The sequence below is a fragment of the Cibotium barometz genome, chromosome 23, assembly GCF_041138505.1.
Source record: "Cibotium barometz isolate CiBa-2024 chromosome 23, ASM4113850v1, whole genome shotgun sequence".
In the NCBI taxonomy this organism is placed as follows: Eukaryota; Viridiplantae; Streptophyta; class Polypodiopsida; order Cyatheales; family Cibotiaceae; genus Cibotium; species Cibotium barometz.
In genome coordinates, this window is record NC_141068.1 from 5,442,558 (window position 1) to 5,456,775 (window position 14,218).

At 45.3% G+C, this 14,218-nt stretch overlaps 3 protein-coding genes across 3 annotated transcripts in view; 2 read left to right on the top strand and 1 right to left on the bottom strand.

The window, feature by feature from the left end:
• LOC147625551 (phosphatidylinositol-3-phosphatase SAC1-like) overlaps positions 1 to 14,218 on the bottom strand; it is a 34,643-nt gene that overhangs the window by 1,881 nt on the left and 18,544 nt on the right. The window contains exons 11-12 of the mRNA XM_086817058.1: positions 744 to 865; positions 200 to 310 (exon numbers count right to left, since the gene is read on the bottom strand). Coding sequence (XP_086673184.1) covers positions 200 to 310; positions 744 to 865 — 233 coding nt within the window. The remainder of the gene's footprint in view (positions 1 to 199; positions 311 to 743; positions 866 to 14,218) is intronic.
• Positions 4,463 to 5,701, top strand: LOC147625552 (uncharacterized). Its single transcript, XM_086817059.1, has one exon. The coding sequence runs from the start codon at positions 4,478 to 4,480 to the stop codon at positions 5,690 to 5,692; it is 1,215 nt and encodes a 404-aa protein (XP_086673185.1). The 5' UTR covers positions 4,463 to 4,477; the 3' UTR covers positions 5,693 to 5,701.
• Positions 6,301 to 7,412, top strand: LOC147625553 (uncharacterized). The gene is made up of 2 exons (XM_086817060.1): positions 6,301 to 6,401; positions 6,525 to 7,412. The coding sequence occupies exons 1-2, from the start codon at positions 6,357 to 6,359 to the stop codon at positions 6,957 to 6,959; spliced, it is 480 nt and encodes a 159-aa protein (XP_086673186.1). The 5' UTR covers positions 6,301 to 6,356; the 3' UTR covers positions 6,960 to 7,412.

Here is a 14,218-nt window from a genome sequence, read left to right on the forward strand (position 1 = left end):
GAGTATGTTAGGACCATATGCACTCAACAACTCGTGAAACACAGACGGCAGGGGCTATGGACGCGGCTTGAGGACGCGGCTTGATTGCGCCTCCATAGCCACCCACCATCGTCAGACCCTGACAGCACCGACAGACAAGGCATAAGTGTAGGGGAGCTTGATTACACACTTGATTATTTTAAAAATGTACCCCTCTCACCTCAAATCATTCAGGGGATCATCTCCAGCTCGCCTTATTTGCAGATGGTTATCAGAATCTAGCTGCCAAAGCTCAAGTTTACCAACTTCAGGACGGAAATGCCCCAGAAATCTGCATTCACAGGCTCATGCAACACTTGCTGTAAGGACGCGTCATCTCTATTAGTCTAGATTAAATTGAATGCAGATATATTTAAGAGCTGATTACACGCGATATTAGCTGCCAGAGTAGAAAGAAAACAATGATGAATCCAAAGTTCTAGCCCCGCAGCCCCCTGGCACAGCAATGTGGCAGCTGCAGCCTCTAGATTTAGAGGGCTTCGGAGATAGAAGCTCCAACGTCTAGATTAAGAATGGGGTTTAGAGGAGCTTGAACTCTCAAATGGGAGGGCACAAGCCCAAGAATGCCCACCCATCATCAAATATCTCAAATCATTTTGAGACATCATCTTGCACAACTCAGACAGCTGGACAGTATCCGGTCTCTGCACAACAAACACAAAATTGAGGCCGTAAAAAAAGAGAGGATTGATGGTGAAGCTCACATGTTTATAGCATCCTGCTTTTCCCCATCCAAGTAGGCATTATTATAATGTCGCCGTATGGATCTGAAAAATTCCAAAGATTGGATAGTTGCATTCCATCTACCTTGCCGCTGCGAGAAAACCTGTGATCGAAAACACTGGCTTCAATCAAAAGAAAATACGAGGCAGCTCCCCACCTGCACTGCAGCTTCTAGTTAAAGATGGATGGATTCAAGTCAGAGTCAGGTGTTCCAGTTATGATCACTACAAGCCAACCTGTAAGCATTAGTTCTGTTTTTTGGAGGCCTGGCCGGTTCTCATGAAAGGTCTTTTTTAAAGAACTTGATCTAAAGGGCAGACAACAGGTCCTGGCAATCCACAATGCACATATGTGATGATCCTTATTCCTGTTGAAGAGAATCTAGAGATTGTTCAAAGCACTGTTGCATCCATTAGTTTGCATTTTCTGGTCCTGAGTCCTGACCTTGCCAATGTTGTGAGTGAGGTGGTAAGAATGAACACATGCAAGATGACCAACCTAAGCCTTTGTCAATGAATGCTCAGCCATAAGTAGAGACCGTGGGGACGGAGAAAGCCGGCATGGAAACTTTCTGACCGTGTCCAACTAGGCAGGGGAAAACATGAATTGTTTTTTCATTTAGCTGCCTTAGGAGCCAAATTGGATGTTCATTTCAGATTGAGGAAGGTGTCCGCATGGATACACTGAAAAAAGGTAAAGGTGTGTGCAAGACTTGCCAGTTGGCTCGGAGACTTTGGCTCCCCTCCGAGTCTGTATGATCTTCTACCACTCTTGATTCACCACCCCCGACAGTGGCACAGCGGTCTCCTTCTTCCCCCTCAGTGTCGCCCCCAGTAGTGACTCGGACTGCGAGACAGCGTCCTCCGCTATCCTTTCTCAGGCAACCACTCTCTCCCTCCATGTAGGAGAGACAGATGACTCAGTGATATAGTCACCACCCATTGCTGGCCCCTGGCACACATGAAGCTAGGAGGGTCAGGGCACTGAAACCAGATGGATCCCTCGCCTCCTCGAGTCTAGAGGTGGTCTTGTGTGTCTTTCTGCATGCGTCAGTGGTGGTACCCCTTATGCCGGCTTATCACTGCCTCTACTGTGATGGGTGGAGCCCCAAGTATGCATATAGCAGGGCGAGAGCAGAGTGGGCTTTCATGGAAGGCAGGATCAGGACTCACCTAACTCGCCTTCAGCCACAGACAGATAGTGACTACTCCCCCTTCAAACCATCCCCAAAAACCCTCCATGCAGAGGGTGCACCGAGCAGGTCTCATTCCCTCCATCCGTAGCCATGTGGATAGTCTCCTCAAACATTCATGGGTGGGTGGGGTTCTTTTTCAAGAGCTACAGAAAGCCGTTGTAGGAGTCTCGGTGGACATCCTTTTCCATCGGGAGCACCACTTTCTAGGACGTACCTATAGAAGTGAGAAGGTCTTGCCACGCGTAAGCCCAACAGAGCATGCAGTGACAGATGCAACCACATGTATGAGAGATAAAGACAGAGAGAGAGAAGGGGGAGAGAGAGATGGGAATAGGGATTTGACATAGTACACCATGCTGAGTGGGGAACAGGCCCCGCCCCCTCTTCAGGAATTTATTTTAGGAACAATCCACGGGCTTTTCCAAGCCAAGACCAATACAACAAATGAATACAATATCAAACAAAAGTGTCAATGTTGAGATTGGGCCGAATCGGTGTCGAGGCACAAGATAACTAATGCCAAGCTTACCACGAGGATGACCCACGAGAGACTTACACCGGGCTAGTACCAAAATCCAAAGTTTGAATCAAACTGAAGTTCCCAAGTTTCCACAAAATTCTTCTACACTCAATTTGGACAAAGACAATCCCAAGTGACTCCACACCAAAGTGATGAGTATGTTTTTTTTTCCACAAGGTAATTCCTGTCACCAGCTTGGACATTTCCCAGTATGAAAGGGGTCCGGTGGACTCCAAGATGTCTAAATATTTGGAAAGTACAAGCTTTGGGAATGGGGGATTATCCTAGAATACAAAGGACCACACTCCTAAAATTTAGGAGAGTTGCTATTTTTGGCCCGACTCCGATGGAAATTCTGTTCGCGTCATTACATCTGGAATTAAGCAGATACCAAGAGTTGGCAAAGTGCCTATGACAGAATGTCTACTAGTTGGGATATTTTTAGAGGTAAAGATTATGGAAGGACCCATCTTTTAGATTGGGACATGTGGCAAAGAAAGTGGACCAAAGTGAGACAAGTGGCCTGACACTTGTTAGAAAATGGATCAAAGTGAGACAAGTGGCCTCACACTTGTCACTTCAGCTATTGTGTGGCTCAAGGTAGGATCAAAACGTATGTACGGATCCAATCCGTACCGTACATCCGTACAATACAGGGATCCGTACGTACGGAGGGATCCGTACGTTTTTTTTTTTGGGTGGTTTCGGGTTTTTGCTTGCGATAGCGTCTGTACTCCGTATTTTTTTTTTTTGGGTTTCGACGATAGCGTCTAGACTCCGTACAGCATACACCTTCCGGTAAGGGCCTCTACAGTCTCTCTCTCTCTCTCTCTCTCTCTCTCTCTCTCTCTCCACTACTGTTGCCACCGCCTTTCCTTCAATTCGCCTCCCTCCCGGTGCCTCGCCACCCACGCCATCTTCTGTGTTCGCCTGTTGTTGCCCCCCTTTCCCCACCCACGCCATCTTCTATGTTCGCGTACGTACGGAGGGATCCGTACGTTTTTTTTTTTGGTGGTTTCGGGTTTTTGCTTGCAATAGCGTCTGGACTCCGTATTTTTTTTTTTTGGGTTTCGCCGATAGCGTCTAGACTCCGTACAGCATACACCTTCCGGTAAGGGCCTCTACAGTCTCTCTCTCTCTCTCTCTCTCTCTCTCTCTCTCTCTCTCTCTCTCTCTCTCTCTCTCTCTCTCTCTCTCTCCACTACTGTTGCCACCGCCTTTCCTTCAATTCGCCTCCCTCCCGGTGCCTCGCCACCCACGCCATCTTCTGTGTTCGCCTGCTGTTGCCTCCCTTTCCCCACCCACGCCATCTTCTATGTTCGCTTGCTGTTGCCTCCCTTTCCCCACCCACGCCATCTTCTATGTTCGCTTGCTGTTGCCTCCCTTTCACCACCCACCCTTGTTCAGGCCCCCAAGGCAGCAACATAACTCTCTCTCTCTCTCTCTCTCTCTCTCTCTCTCTCTCTCTCTCTCTCTCTCTCAGAGCCTTAGCCCACCATCTGTGGACCGTGCACTGAGCTCTCAGCCTCTCTCTCCTTCAAGTCTCTCTCTCTCTCTCTCTCTCTCTCTCTCTCTCCCTCTCACTCTCACTCTCACTCTCACTCTCACTCTCACTCTCACTCTCACTCTCACTCTCAGCTGAGCTGCCCACTAAATATTATGCATTGCATGATTGCTGAATCCTGATTGAAATTGTATGGCATTGTGCATTGAATTTGTCAGAGCAATCATGCCGAAGCGAGAGAACCCATACTGGAAGGAGCACACAAACGTCATTCGCATTGTGACTACTCCAGGGCAGGCAGGTAGTGGCACTCGACAATGGCAGTGCAAGTACTGCAATTTCACCCTCATGAGTACAATTACTCGTGTCATCAAGCACCTCACAGGCATTGGCACCACCAACAATTGTGCAGGGTGCAAGAGAGTGCCACAAGCATTGAGAGATCAGTTGATTGCTGAAAATTTCCCTGCAATGGGGGCAGGAAAATTTCCCTGCAATGGGGGCAGCTGGAAGAGGAAGAGGCACACAAGAGACACAGGATGCGCTTCATGATGCTCTTCTTGGAGACTTGGCCGGTCCATCCACGCAGGCTGATGAATCTCAGCCTGCCTCTTCTGAGCAGGCATCGTCTGCCAGAAAGAGGCCTTCTGTCATGCAAGATGAGAATGAGGGTGATACATATACGAAAAGGCAAACCACCTTGCCTTCTCGTGTGCATGCACAGTCTTGGGTCAAAGAAAGGCAAAAGGTGGCTGAGATGGAGATTGCTCGCACTCTCATAGAGTGCAATATCTCCTTCAATGTTTTGAGGATTGACCAATGGAAGAGGATCGTCAGAGCTATAGCCCAGGTTGGACACACGGAGTCATGGTCAGGGCTTGAGTACAAAAAGATGCGCACCACGATGCTTGATGAGCAAAAGGCCTTGATAGACAAGGCATTGGTGCCAGTGAAAGCAGGTTGGCAACAATTTGGTTGCACTATCATTTCGGATGGCTGGAGTGACACACAGCGACGACACATCATCAATATTCTTGTCTCTTCATGTCTTGGTACGTATTTCTTACGCGCTGTGGATGCTGGGAAGGCAGGCGAACGCATCACTGCTGAGAGTATCTATGAGCATATTCGCCAGGCAATTGTTGAGGTTGGTCCAGAGAATGTGGTGCAGGGCAAGGCAATGGGAGACATGGTGGAGGCGGAGTTTCCTCGCATTGTGTGGACTCCATGTGCAGCCCATTGCCTTGATTTGCTTATGGAGGACATAGGCAAGCCGAGTTGGGTGCAACCCACAGTTTCTGATGCCACGAAGATCACTACATTCTTCAGAAAGAAGCAGCAGGCATTGGCTATCTTTAGGAGCCATGGCAACCTAGATATGGTGCGGCCATCCAAGACAAGATTTGCCTATATGTATTTGGTGCTACACAGGCTTTTCAAATTGAGAGATCCACTATTACAGACAGTTGTGGATCCAAAGTGGAGAGATATGTATCATTCACAGACAGAGCCCACCAAATACATACAGAGACAGATACTGGATGAGACCCTCTGGATGGATGTGCAAACTCTCTTAGTGGCTTTGCAGCTAGTATTTGTACTTCTGCGAGTCACAGACATGGAGGGCTCCACTTTGGGCTTAGTGTATCACCTCTTCATGCAGATGAAGAGTCATATTGCAGCCTGTACGTCCCTGACACAGAATTGGTAAGTAAAATCTTGATTCTTGATGGCCGTTTACAGAATCTTGATTCTTGAGTCTTGACTTACTAATTGCTCTACTTCTCTGTTTATTTTACTCTTGCAGCCGAGATGATATATTGGCTATTGTGGATTATCGATGGGGGTATATGAGTCGCCCCATTCATGGGATGGTTGCATTCCTCCATCCTTTCTACAAGACGCCACTTCTCTTTCATGATAGGGAGCTGCTCACCTTACGAGATAGGTACATTAATAGTATGTATGATGTGGAGCAGCAATTGGAGATTGATGCGGAGCTCTGCAGCTGGGTCAACAACTTGGGACCCTCATTTGCTAGAGCTGTTGCTCTTAGACCAGAGGCCACCAAGCTTCCTCTTACTTGGTGGCAAAACTATGGAAGACAGGGTCTTCCACAGCTTACAGATATAGCTCTGCGAGTGCTATCTCAGGTATGTATATCATGTATGTACTATGCCATATATACTAGTCTAGTGAAGCTTATTGGGAATTGCCGAGCTCACATGAATGAAGCACTGTTTTTGAATTGGAGTGCAGGATTGTTCAACAGGTGCTTGTGAGCGCAACTGGAGCGCTTACTCGCTCATCATACAAAGATACGCAATCGTTTGAGCACCTCTCAACTAGAGAGACTAGTCTATTGTAGGGCCAACATGAAGCTCGTAAGAGCTTATCATGCTTTGGGCACCCCAAAACAGGTGAGTTTATCCTATTCATTCTCTTATAGGGATTGGCCTCCCATTTACATAGCTTTTATACTATAGTATACAAAAAGTTGAGTTGTTGACACTCCGCGTTCTATTTGGTTTTACGTTGAATAGGTGGATCCAACACGTGTCAAGCTGGTCCCAGATCCTACCACCATTGATGAGGCAGAGCAACGGTTGAGAGATGAGCAGGACGAGATTCTTTGCCTCCTTCATAGAGAGCTGGAGAGTGTAGACAGGCGGGTGACGAGATCGAGAGCCCGGGCTTATAAAATTCAGCTACATGAGGGACCTGCAGATGCAGAGAGTTCTGGCCGGAGAGGAGAGCTGCCTATTCAGACTCCTCGAGCACGTGCGAATGAGGCCGTTCGCCTCATTCACACTACCCAGCAGGATGATGCAGAGGTAGGGACGGGGACATCTGAGGCAGCCCACCCACCTGTGCCCATGATGACAGGGCCTGAGTATGATGACGAGGGCAATGTCATCACGGAGGGTTATATGCTTGATTCTCTAGGGTCATCATCCTCATCGGATGATGAGTTTTGATTTGGATTACCTTAGTTTTGTTTTGGTGTTGTATGGACATGGCACATTTTGTCATTATTCATAGACTCGTTTTCAAATTCAATCATTTTTTGATGTGAATTGTGAGTTGTCACGACTCACTTGTGACAATGTGACTTGTCTTAAGTAATAAGTATTAAGTATTAAGTACGATTAACTTATTAAGTATGATTGACGACTTTGTGATTCTAATTTCTCACTTTTGAATTAGTAGGTTTTTGACCTTGTTGTGTCTCTATTTCGAAAGTTTTATATGTCAATGTGGACATGGACTGAAATTTTATGTAGGTGGCTGAAATTTCTGAGATTTTATGTATTTTTATGTATTTTTACCAATGGTACGTATTTTTACGTACCTTAAAAATTTTTTCCGTACCAAACAACGTACAGTACGTACGGATCCGTACAGTACATAACGTTTGGAACCACCTTGGCACTGTGGCTCTCCACTTGTCATTGTAGCCTTCTCTTACCATTTTAGCTCATGGGAGGCTCAAATCTATAAATTGGAGCCCTCTCTCTTCATTAAGAGAGGCTCTCTTGCTACACACTAGCCTCTACCATCGTTACACGCTGCCCTAATGATGGCTACTCTCTCTCTCTCTCACTTGAAGGCTGCCCATGAAGAATACCGGCTGTTGGGGACTGTTTTGGAAGCTTCCATCGCGAAGAAATACTGAAGGCAATGGTATTTAATCATTTATTATGGTTTCTAGCCATTGTACTTGTTGTACCAGCCTTTGTACCTACTGTACCAGCCATTGTACTGGCTGTACCAGTCCTTGTACTTGTTGTACTTGCTGTACCACCCATTGTACCGACTGTACCAGCCACTGTACCTGTTGTACCAACCACTGTACCAGTTGTACCAGCCATTGTACCTACTATACCGGCTGAATGGAGAGTTGTACTTGCTGTACCAGCTCTATTGCATGAAGACCCGTGGTTTTTGGGGGGAAGAATCAGTACCCACACGGAGGTATATGGATTATGTTGTTGGCTCGGAATTTCTACAGCCTATGTTCCGGCTTAGTAGCCTCGTGTTGGGCTGTGTTATGGCATTTGTGTATGGATAATCCGGCATCTCCCGTGGGGAGAGTGAGGCCCTCAAAGCTTGTACATGATATTATTCTCCTTGGGTAATAAAATACTCCAAGGGGGGGATCGGCCAATTCCGGCCTGTATGCGGTGTCACATGTGCAAGCTCCATTTTCAGCATTTGTGGATGTTTTGTCCATCTTTTATGTTTTATGCAAAGTGATGATGGATATGTGTTAAGGCTATGGCCATGTTTAAATGTTTTAATATGCATTGATGGTATCAACAAGTGTGTCAAAGGCCCTAGTCCCCCGGGCACCGCTGCGAGTTACATTGGTATCAAAGCATAGGCTTTCTTGGAAGCATAGGCTTTCTTGGAAGCAGAGGCTTCCTTCTATCAATAAGGAAGAGAAAAGATCTCAAGTGGGGACCACACTTACCATCATTGCTATTAAGCATGGCCAACCGCTTCATAGCTTATGAAGCAAGAGCATGAGCAGTAGACAGCTTGTTGATCTAAGGATTTATGAATTCACAAAATTTTATCTTGGAAGTGTGGAGTTGGCTTTATGTGCACACGTTTAGCACTCTTTCCATATGGATATTGTGAATTATAGTATCAAGCTTACACGCAAGCTATATGGAGATATATCTCAGGATATCTTAAGGATATGGTGAGGAGATATTTCTTTTGGCTTCATGACCAACCTGGCAAAGAAAAGCTAAGTATACTTTGAGTTTGCAAAGTTGATGCTTTGGCTATTTACTATGAAGTATTTTTTATGTTCACTAATCCTTGTGTAGCCATGCAAGGAGAAAGGTGGTGTTGTTTGCCTTGAGATGGTTTCAAGGAAACATTGTTTAAGGCTCCCTTTATTGGGATGGATTATATCTATGGAGATTTCTTTCTTGGACGAGATTTATATAGATATTGGGCTTCACACAAGCAATTTTTATGGACGAATCTGTCTGAGTTAATAGAGAAGAAATCTTTGAAAATCTCATGGATATGATGCTTTTATGGATAAAGTCCACCTCTACTCCGAGGTGTGTGGTTAGCACGGAGTATGTGGTTAGAGTTATGGTATACAGGTCTATGGATTCCTGGACTTCTTTTCTAGTGATTTGGATCTATCCTCAAGTTTATGGATTATTCTTTTTGGCTCCCTTTATTTGGGATGCATTGGACTTATGAAACTCATGGTTCACATACCCTGCGTAGTGTTCTCTTGTCCTACGTGCTCTCTTGAAGATTGCTTCTACCATGTGTGGATGGAACGATAGAGAGCAGATGGAAGGGAACGTGGGCACTTCAGAGGGTAGTGTCGAGCACAACATGCCGTGTGTAGTGTTCTCTTGTCCTGCGTGCTCTCTTGAAGATTGTTTCTACCATGTGTGGGTGGAACAATAGAGAGCAAATGGAAGGGAACATGGACACTTGAGAGGGTAGTGTGAGTTGGTGGCCGAAATGCCTATAAACTATGTGTAGCAAAAATGCTTATGGAACACCAGGTTATCTATGCCTGCAAGTGATTGTTTTATCTTGTTACTTGAGCCCACCTCTCATCCAAGGTGTGTGGTCAGAGTACCAACATGGAGTGCAAGTGGTAAAGTGGACATGACGCCTGGTTGGCACGGAACTTATATCTATGCCAAGGGTCATGTGGACCGATGCCTTATTGGCAGGAGACTTATTTTGTCTCGCTCATTTACTTGGGACATGGATTATGATATCTGGACTTATGGGACTGATTTGTTTCGCCTATTTATTTTGGGACATGATTTTGATATTGGTATTATGGAGACTTATTAAGTCTCACCGATTTCTTTGAGACATGGATTCTTCAGTTACATTGGATTTTTGAGACTGTCTTGTCTCGCCCACTCGATGGGACATGATTATATCTTGAATATATGGCTTGAAGCTTAAAGTTGCGGACAACTTTTAAAAAGTTGGGAAGGATGTCACCAGCCTGGACATTTCCCAGTATGAAAGGGGTCTGGTGGACTCCAAGATGTCTAAATATTTGGAAAGTACAAGCTTTGGGAATGGGGGATTATCCTAGAATACAAAGGACCACACTCCTAAAATTTAGGAGAGTTGCTATTTTTGGCCCGACTCCGATGGAAATTCTGTTCGTGTCATTACATATGGAATTGAGCAGATACCAAGAGTTGGCAAAGTGCCTATGACAGAATGTCTACTAGTTGGGATATTTTTAGAGGCAAAGATTATGGAAGGACCCATCTTTTAGATTGGGACAAGTGGCACGAAAGTGGACCAAAGTGAGACAAGTGGCCTGACACTTGTTAGAAAATGGATCAAAGTGAGACAAGTGGCCTCACACTTGTCACTTAAGCTATTGTGTGGCTCTCCACTTGTCATTGTAGCCTTCTCTTGCCATTTTAGCTCATGGGAGGCCCAAATCTATAAATTGGAGCCCTCTCTCTTCATTAAGAGAGGCTCTCTTGCTACACACTAGCCTCTACCACCGTTACAGAGGCTGCCCTAATGATGGCTACTCTCTTTCTGTCTCACTTGAAGGCTGCCCATGAAGAATACCGGTTGTTGGGGACTGTTTTGGAGGCTTCCATCGCGAAGAAATACTGAAGGCAAGGGTATTTAATCATTTATTATGATTTCTAGCCATTGTACTTGTTGTACCAGCCTTTGTACCTGCTGTACCAGCCATTGTACTGGTTGTACCAATCCTTGTACTTGTTGTACCACCCATTGTACCGACTGTACCAACCATTGTACCTGGTATACCAGCCACTGTATCGGCTATACCAACCATTGTACCTGCTGTACCAGCTGAATGGAGAGTTGTACTTACTGTACCAGCTCTATTGCATGAAGACCCGTGGTTTTTGGGGAAGAATCAGTACCCACACGAAGGTATATAGATTATGTTGTTGGCTCGGCATTTCTACAGCCTATGTTCCGGCTTGGTAGCCTCGTGTTGGGCTGTGTTATGGCATTTGTATATGGATAATCCGGCATCTCCCGTGGGGAGAGTAAGGCCCTCAAAGCTTGTACATGATATTATTCTCCTTGGGTAATAAAATACTCCAAGGGGGGGTCGGCCCATTCCGGCCTCTATGCGGTGTCACACGTGCAAGCTCCATTTTCAGCATTTGTGGATGTTTTGTCCATCTTTTATGTTTTATGCAAAGTGATGATGGATATGTGTTAAGGCTATGGCCATGTTTAAATGTTTTAATATGCATGGATGGTATCAACAAGTGTGTCAAAGGCCCTATTCCCTCGGGCACTGCTACGAGTTACAATTCCCCTCCTTTGTACTATCACCTGTGTGAAACCCCTATTCCCATCTCTCTCTCCCCCTTCTCTCTCTCTCTATCTTTATCTCTCATGCATGTGGTTGCATCTATCACTGCACGCTCCGTTGGGCTTACACCAGGCCGTAGCCACACTTGGTCACTTGCTTTTTCTCTAGCGGGAACCCAAGCGGGTGTTTGCATCTCAATCAATGAGCAGTTATTACCATCACTTTTGGACTCAGGCACCATTGTTCAAGGGAGAGCTTAGTGGGTGATTATTAGAATTGGGGAGGATCAGGTGGGCCTCTTTGTTTGTATTTGAAGTGTTTTCTTGTCTAGTATCGGTTACAGTGGGATCAGAGCTCAGCTTCTCCGTTTGATCAGAGAAGAGCACAGATCTTGGAAGGACCCAGATATTGTTTTACTTTTCTAAGACATCTATCTCATGGATAGACTAGTTTTTTTGACGCAGTCATGCGTCAAGAGCATGAGCAGTAGACAACTTGGCCTAAGGGATTTATGGATTCACATAAATTATCCTCGAAGTATGGAGTTGTGCCCATGTTGAAGCTTACACGCAAGCTATATGGAGATATATCTCGGGATATCTTATCATTATGGTGAGGAGATATCTCTTTTGGCTTCATGACAAACCTGGCAAAGAAAAGCTAAGTATGCTTTGAGTTTGCAAGTTGGAGCCTTTGATGTCTATCATGAAGTATTTTTGATGTTCACTAACCCTTGTATGCCTGTACAAGGAGAATAATGTGCTGTTGTTTGCCTTGAGATGATTTCAGGGAAACATTGTTTATCACTCCCTTTATTGGGATGGGAGTATGTTTTTGGCTCCCTTTGTTTGGGATGCATTCGACTTATGGAACTCATGGATATCTCATGGATCGATGATTTTTCTATGGATTTCTATTGGCGGCTGAAACGCTTGTAAAACTATATGCCGCAAAACTGTTTATGGAGCACTAGGATCTCTATGCATGTGACTCATTTTTTTATCTTATGTTATACACCTGAGCCCACCTCTCCTTCCAAGTATGCGATCAGGATACTACCACGGAGTGCATGTCGTAGAGTGAACCTGAGTCTATCACCATTTGGCCACCCAACTAGTTCACCTGTGCTTTCTCATTCTGTATATACAATGGACTGGCTCCATGGCAATTGCATATGCCGGGGATTGATGCCACTCATGTGATACTGTGGACTTGGCTTTCTGTTGGGACTTGTATCTGTGAGTACATGCCCGGAAATGCCTGGAGGATTGGTGTTCCATTGGGTCTACTTGCCTGGAACACTTCTATTTTGGTATAGTCTCATGAACAAGGATTGTCCAGATCAATGTTGCATTGCATAGCATCTTTATGTGCTTGCCTGCGAAATGAATTTGCATGTTGTTTTCATGCTTGCTTGACTAATGTGTAGTTCAGGGTAAGGGAGCTGTCACCAGGAGGTGAAACTTTTTGCAGTTGTTTTCCTTATTTACATTTCTTTATAAATATATATATTTTTCTTTTCTTTCTCTTTGGTTGCTGTTGCTTTCCCCCGGGATCTCTTGGAAGGGCTTGGGCCATTGCAATGTCAGAATGGGTCAGCCAGTGGGACTTTGGACCAATGGTTGGCTAAGCCTGAGAACTGCACTGGCCGCCATCGAAATGTGAATGTATCTTGAATTCTAAGCAAATTCTGAAGTGACCATAGTGGTCAAAGATGGTCAGGAGACCAGAAGGAATGCAGATGACATCATCCCTAAAATTTAGGGAACTGCTATTTTTGGCAGTGTCGGAATTGAAAAGTGTTCGCGTCAGTTTGTGCGGAATGTCAAGGGGACCAAAAGCTGACAAAGGACTGTTGTGAGAATGTGAACCAGTCAGGAGATTTTTAGCCTGGAAGATTGCATGTGGAAAAGGCTTAAAAATGTGCCAAGTGTCAAATTTTGGTGCATTTTCCTCAAAAAGAAGAGGGAAGCGTGGGAATTTGGAAAAGGAGGCTAAATTTGCAGCCATCGTGGTGTTTTGTTGCAGGAAAAACCAGCATTCGTGGTGCATTCCCTTGCCCTAACTCAGGAATTGAGGGTTGAGCTTGCTCCCCACAGCCTCTCTCTTTCTTTCTCTCTCTTGCAGACTATGGAAATGCTCTCATCAGATAAAATCAGGTACAATTGTGTGAATTTCATGCTTATATGCAAAGGCTAGTTGCCTCCTTGAACAGGAACAGGTGTAGTTGGTTCCTACACCAAAGCAGGGACAGAAGAGGGTGATAACCTCTTCAAAACAATGCTGTTTCAGCACTGTTTAGGTGCTGTTTTTGGGCTGTTATGTTGCCCGGTTGATGCCAAAATGCAGTAGGACTTTGCTAAAGTCCTCCAGGACAGTACAAGGGTTATTTTGGGCTGAAAACAGAGCTGAAAACAGGTCTGTGCAGAAAATTACAGCAAGCTGAATTGTGATGTTTTGGACTCCATTGGGTAGCTTGATGCCTATGGAAGTGAGCCTGTCAGTTGGGATTCATTCTGAGATGTTATGGAACAGTTTTAGTGCAGTTATGCTGGCAAATTTCTTCTAGAATTTGTAAAATTCAGCTGATGCAAGTAGAGTGCTTTGTTGCACTTGTGCTTTGTAATTTTCAACCTTTTAACAATAAAGAAATACCGCAAGGGGCGCCGGACTTCGGGGCCAATGTGTTGTTGAGCGAGGGAGCGAGGAATCTGTGAATGTGTGTCTCAGTAAGTCCAGGTTATTGTGAATGAACTACCGCTTTATGTGTCCATAGACCGGTTTTATGGTTCCATTGCCGGGATTGGGTCCTCTTTCCTGCAAGAGCCCGGACACGGATTGGATTGGGTGAACAGGAGACCACACATAGTGAGGTACAACTGATTACAGGTGAGAAAGAGTACGGTCTCT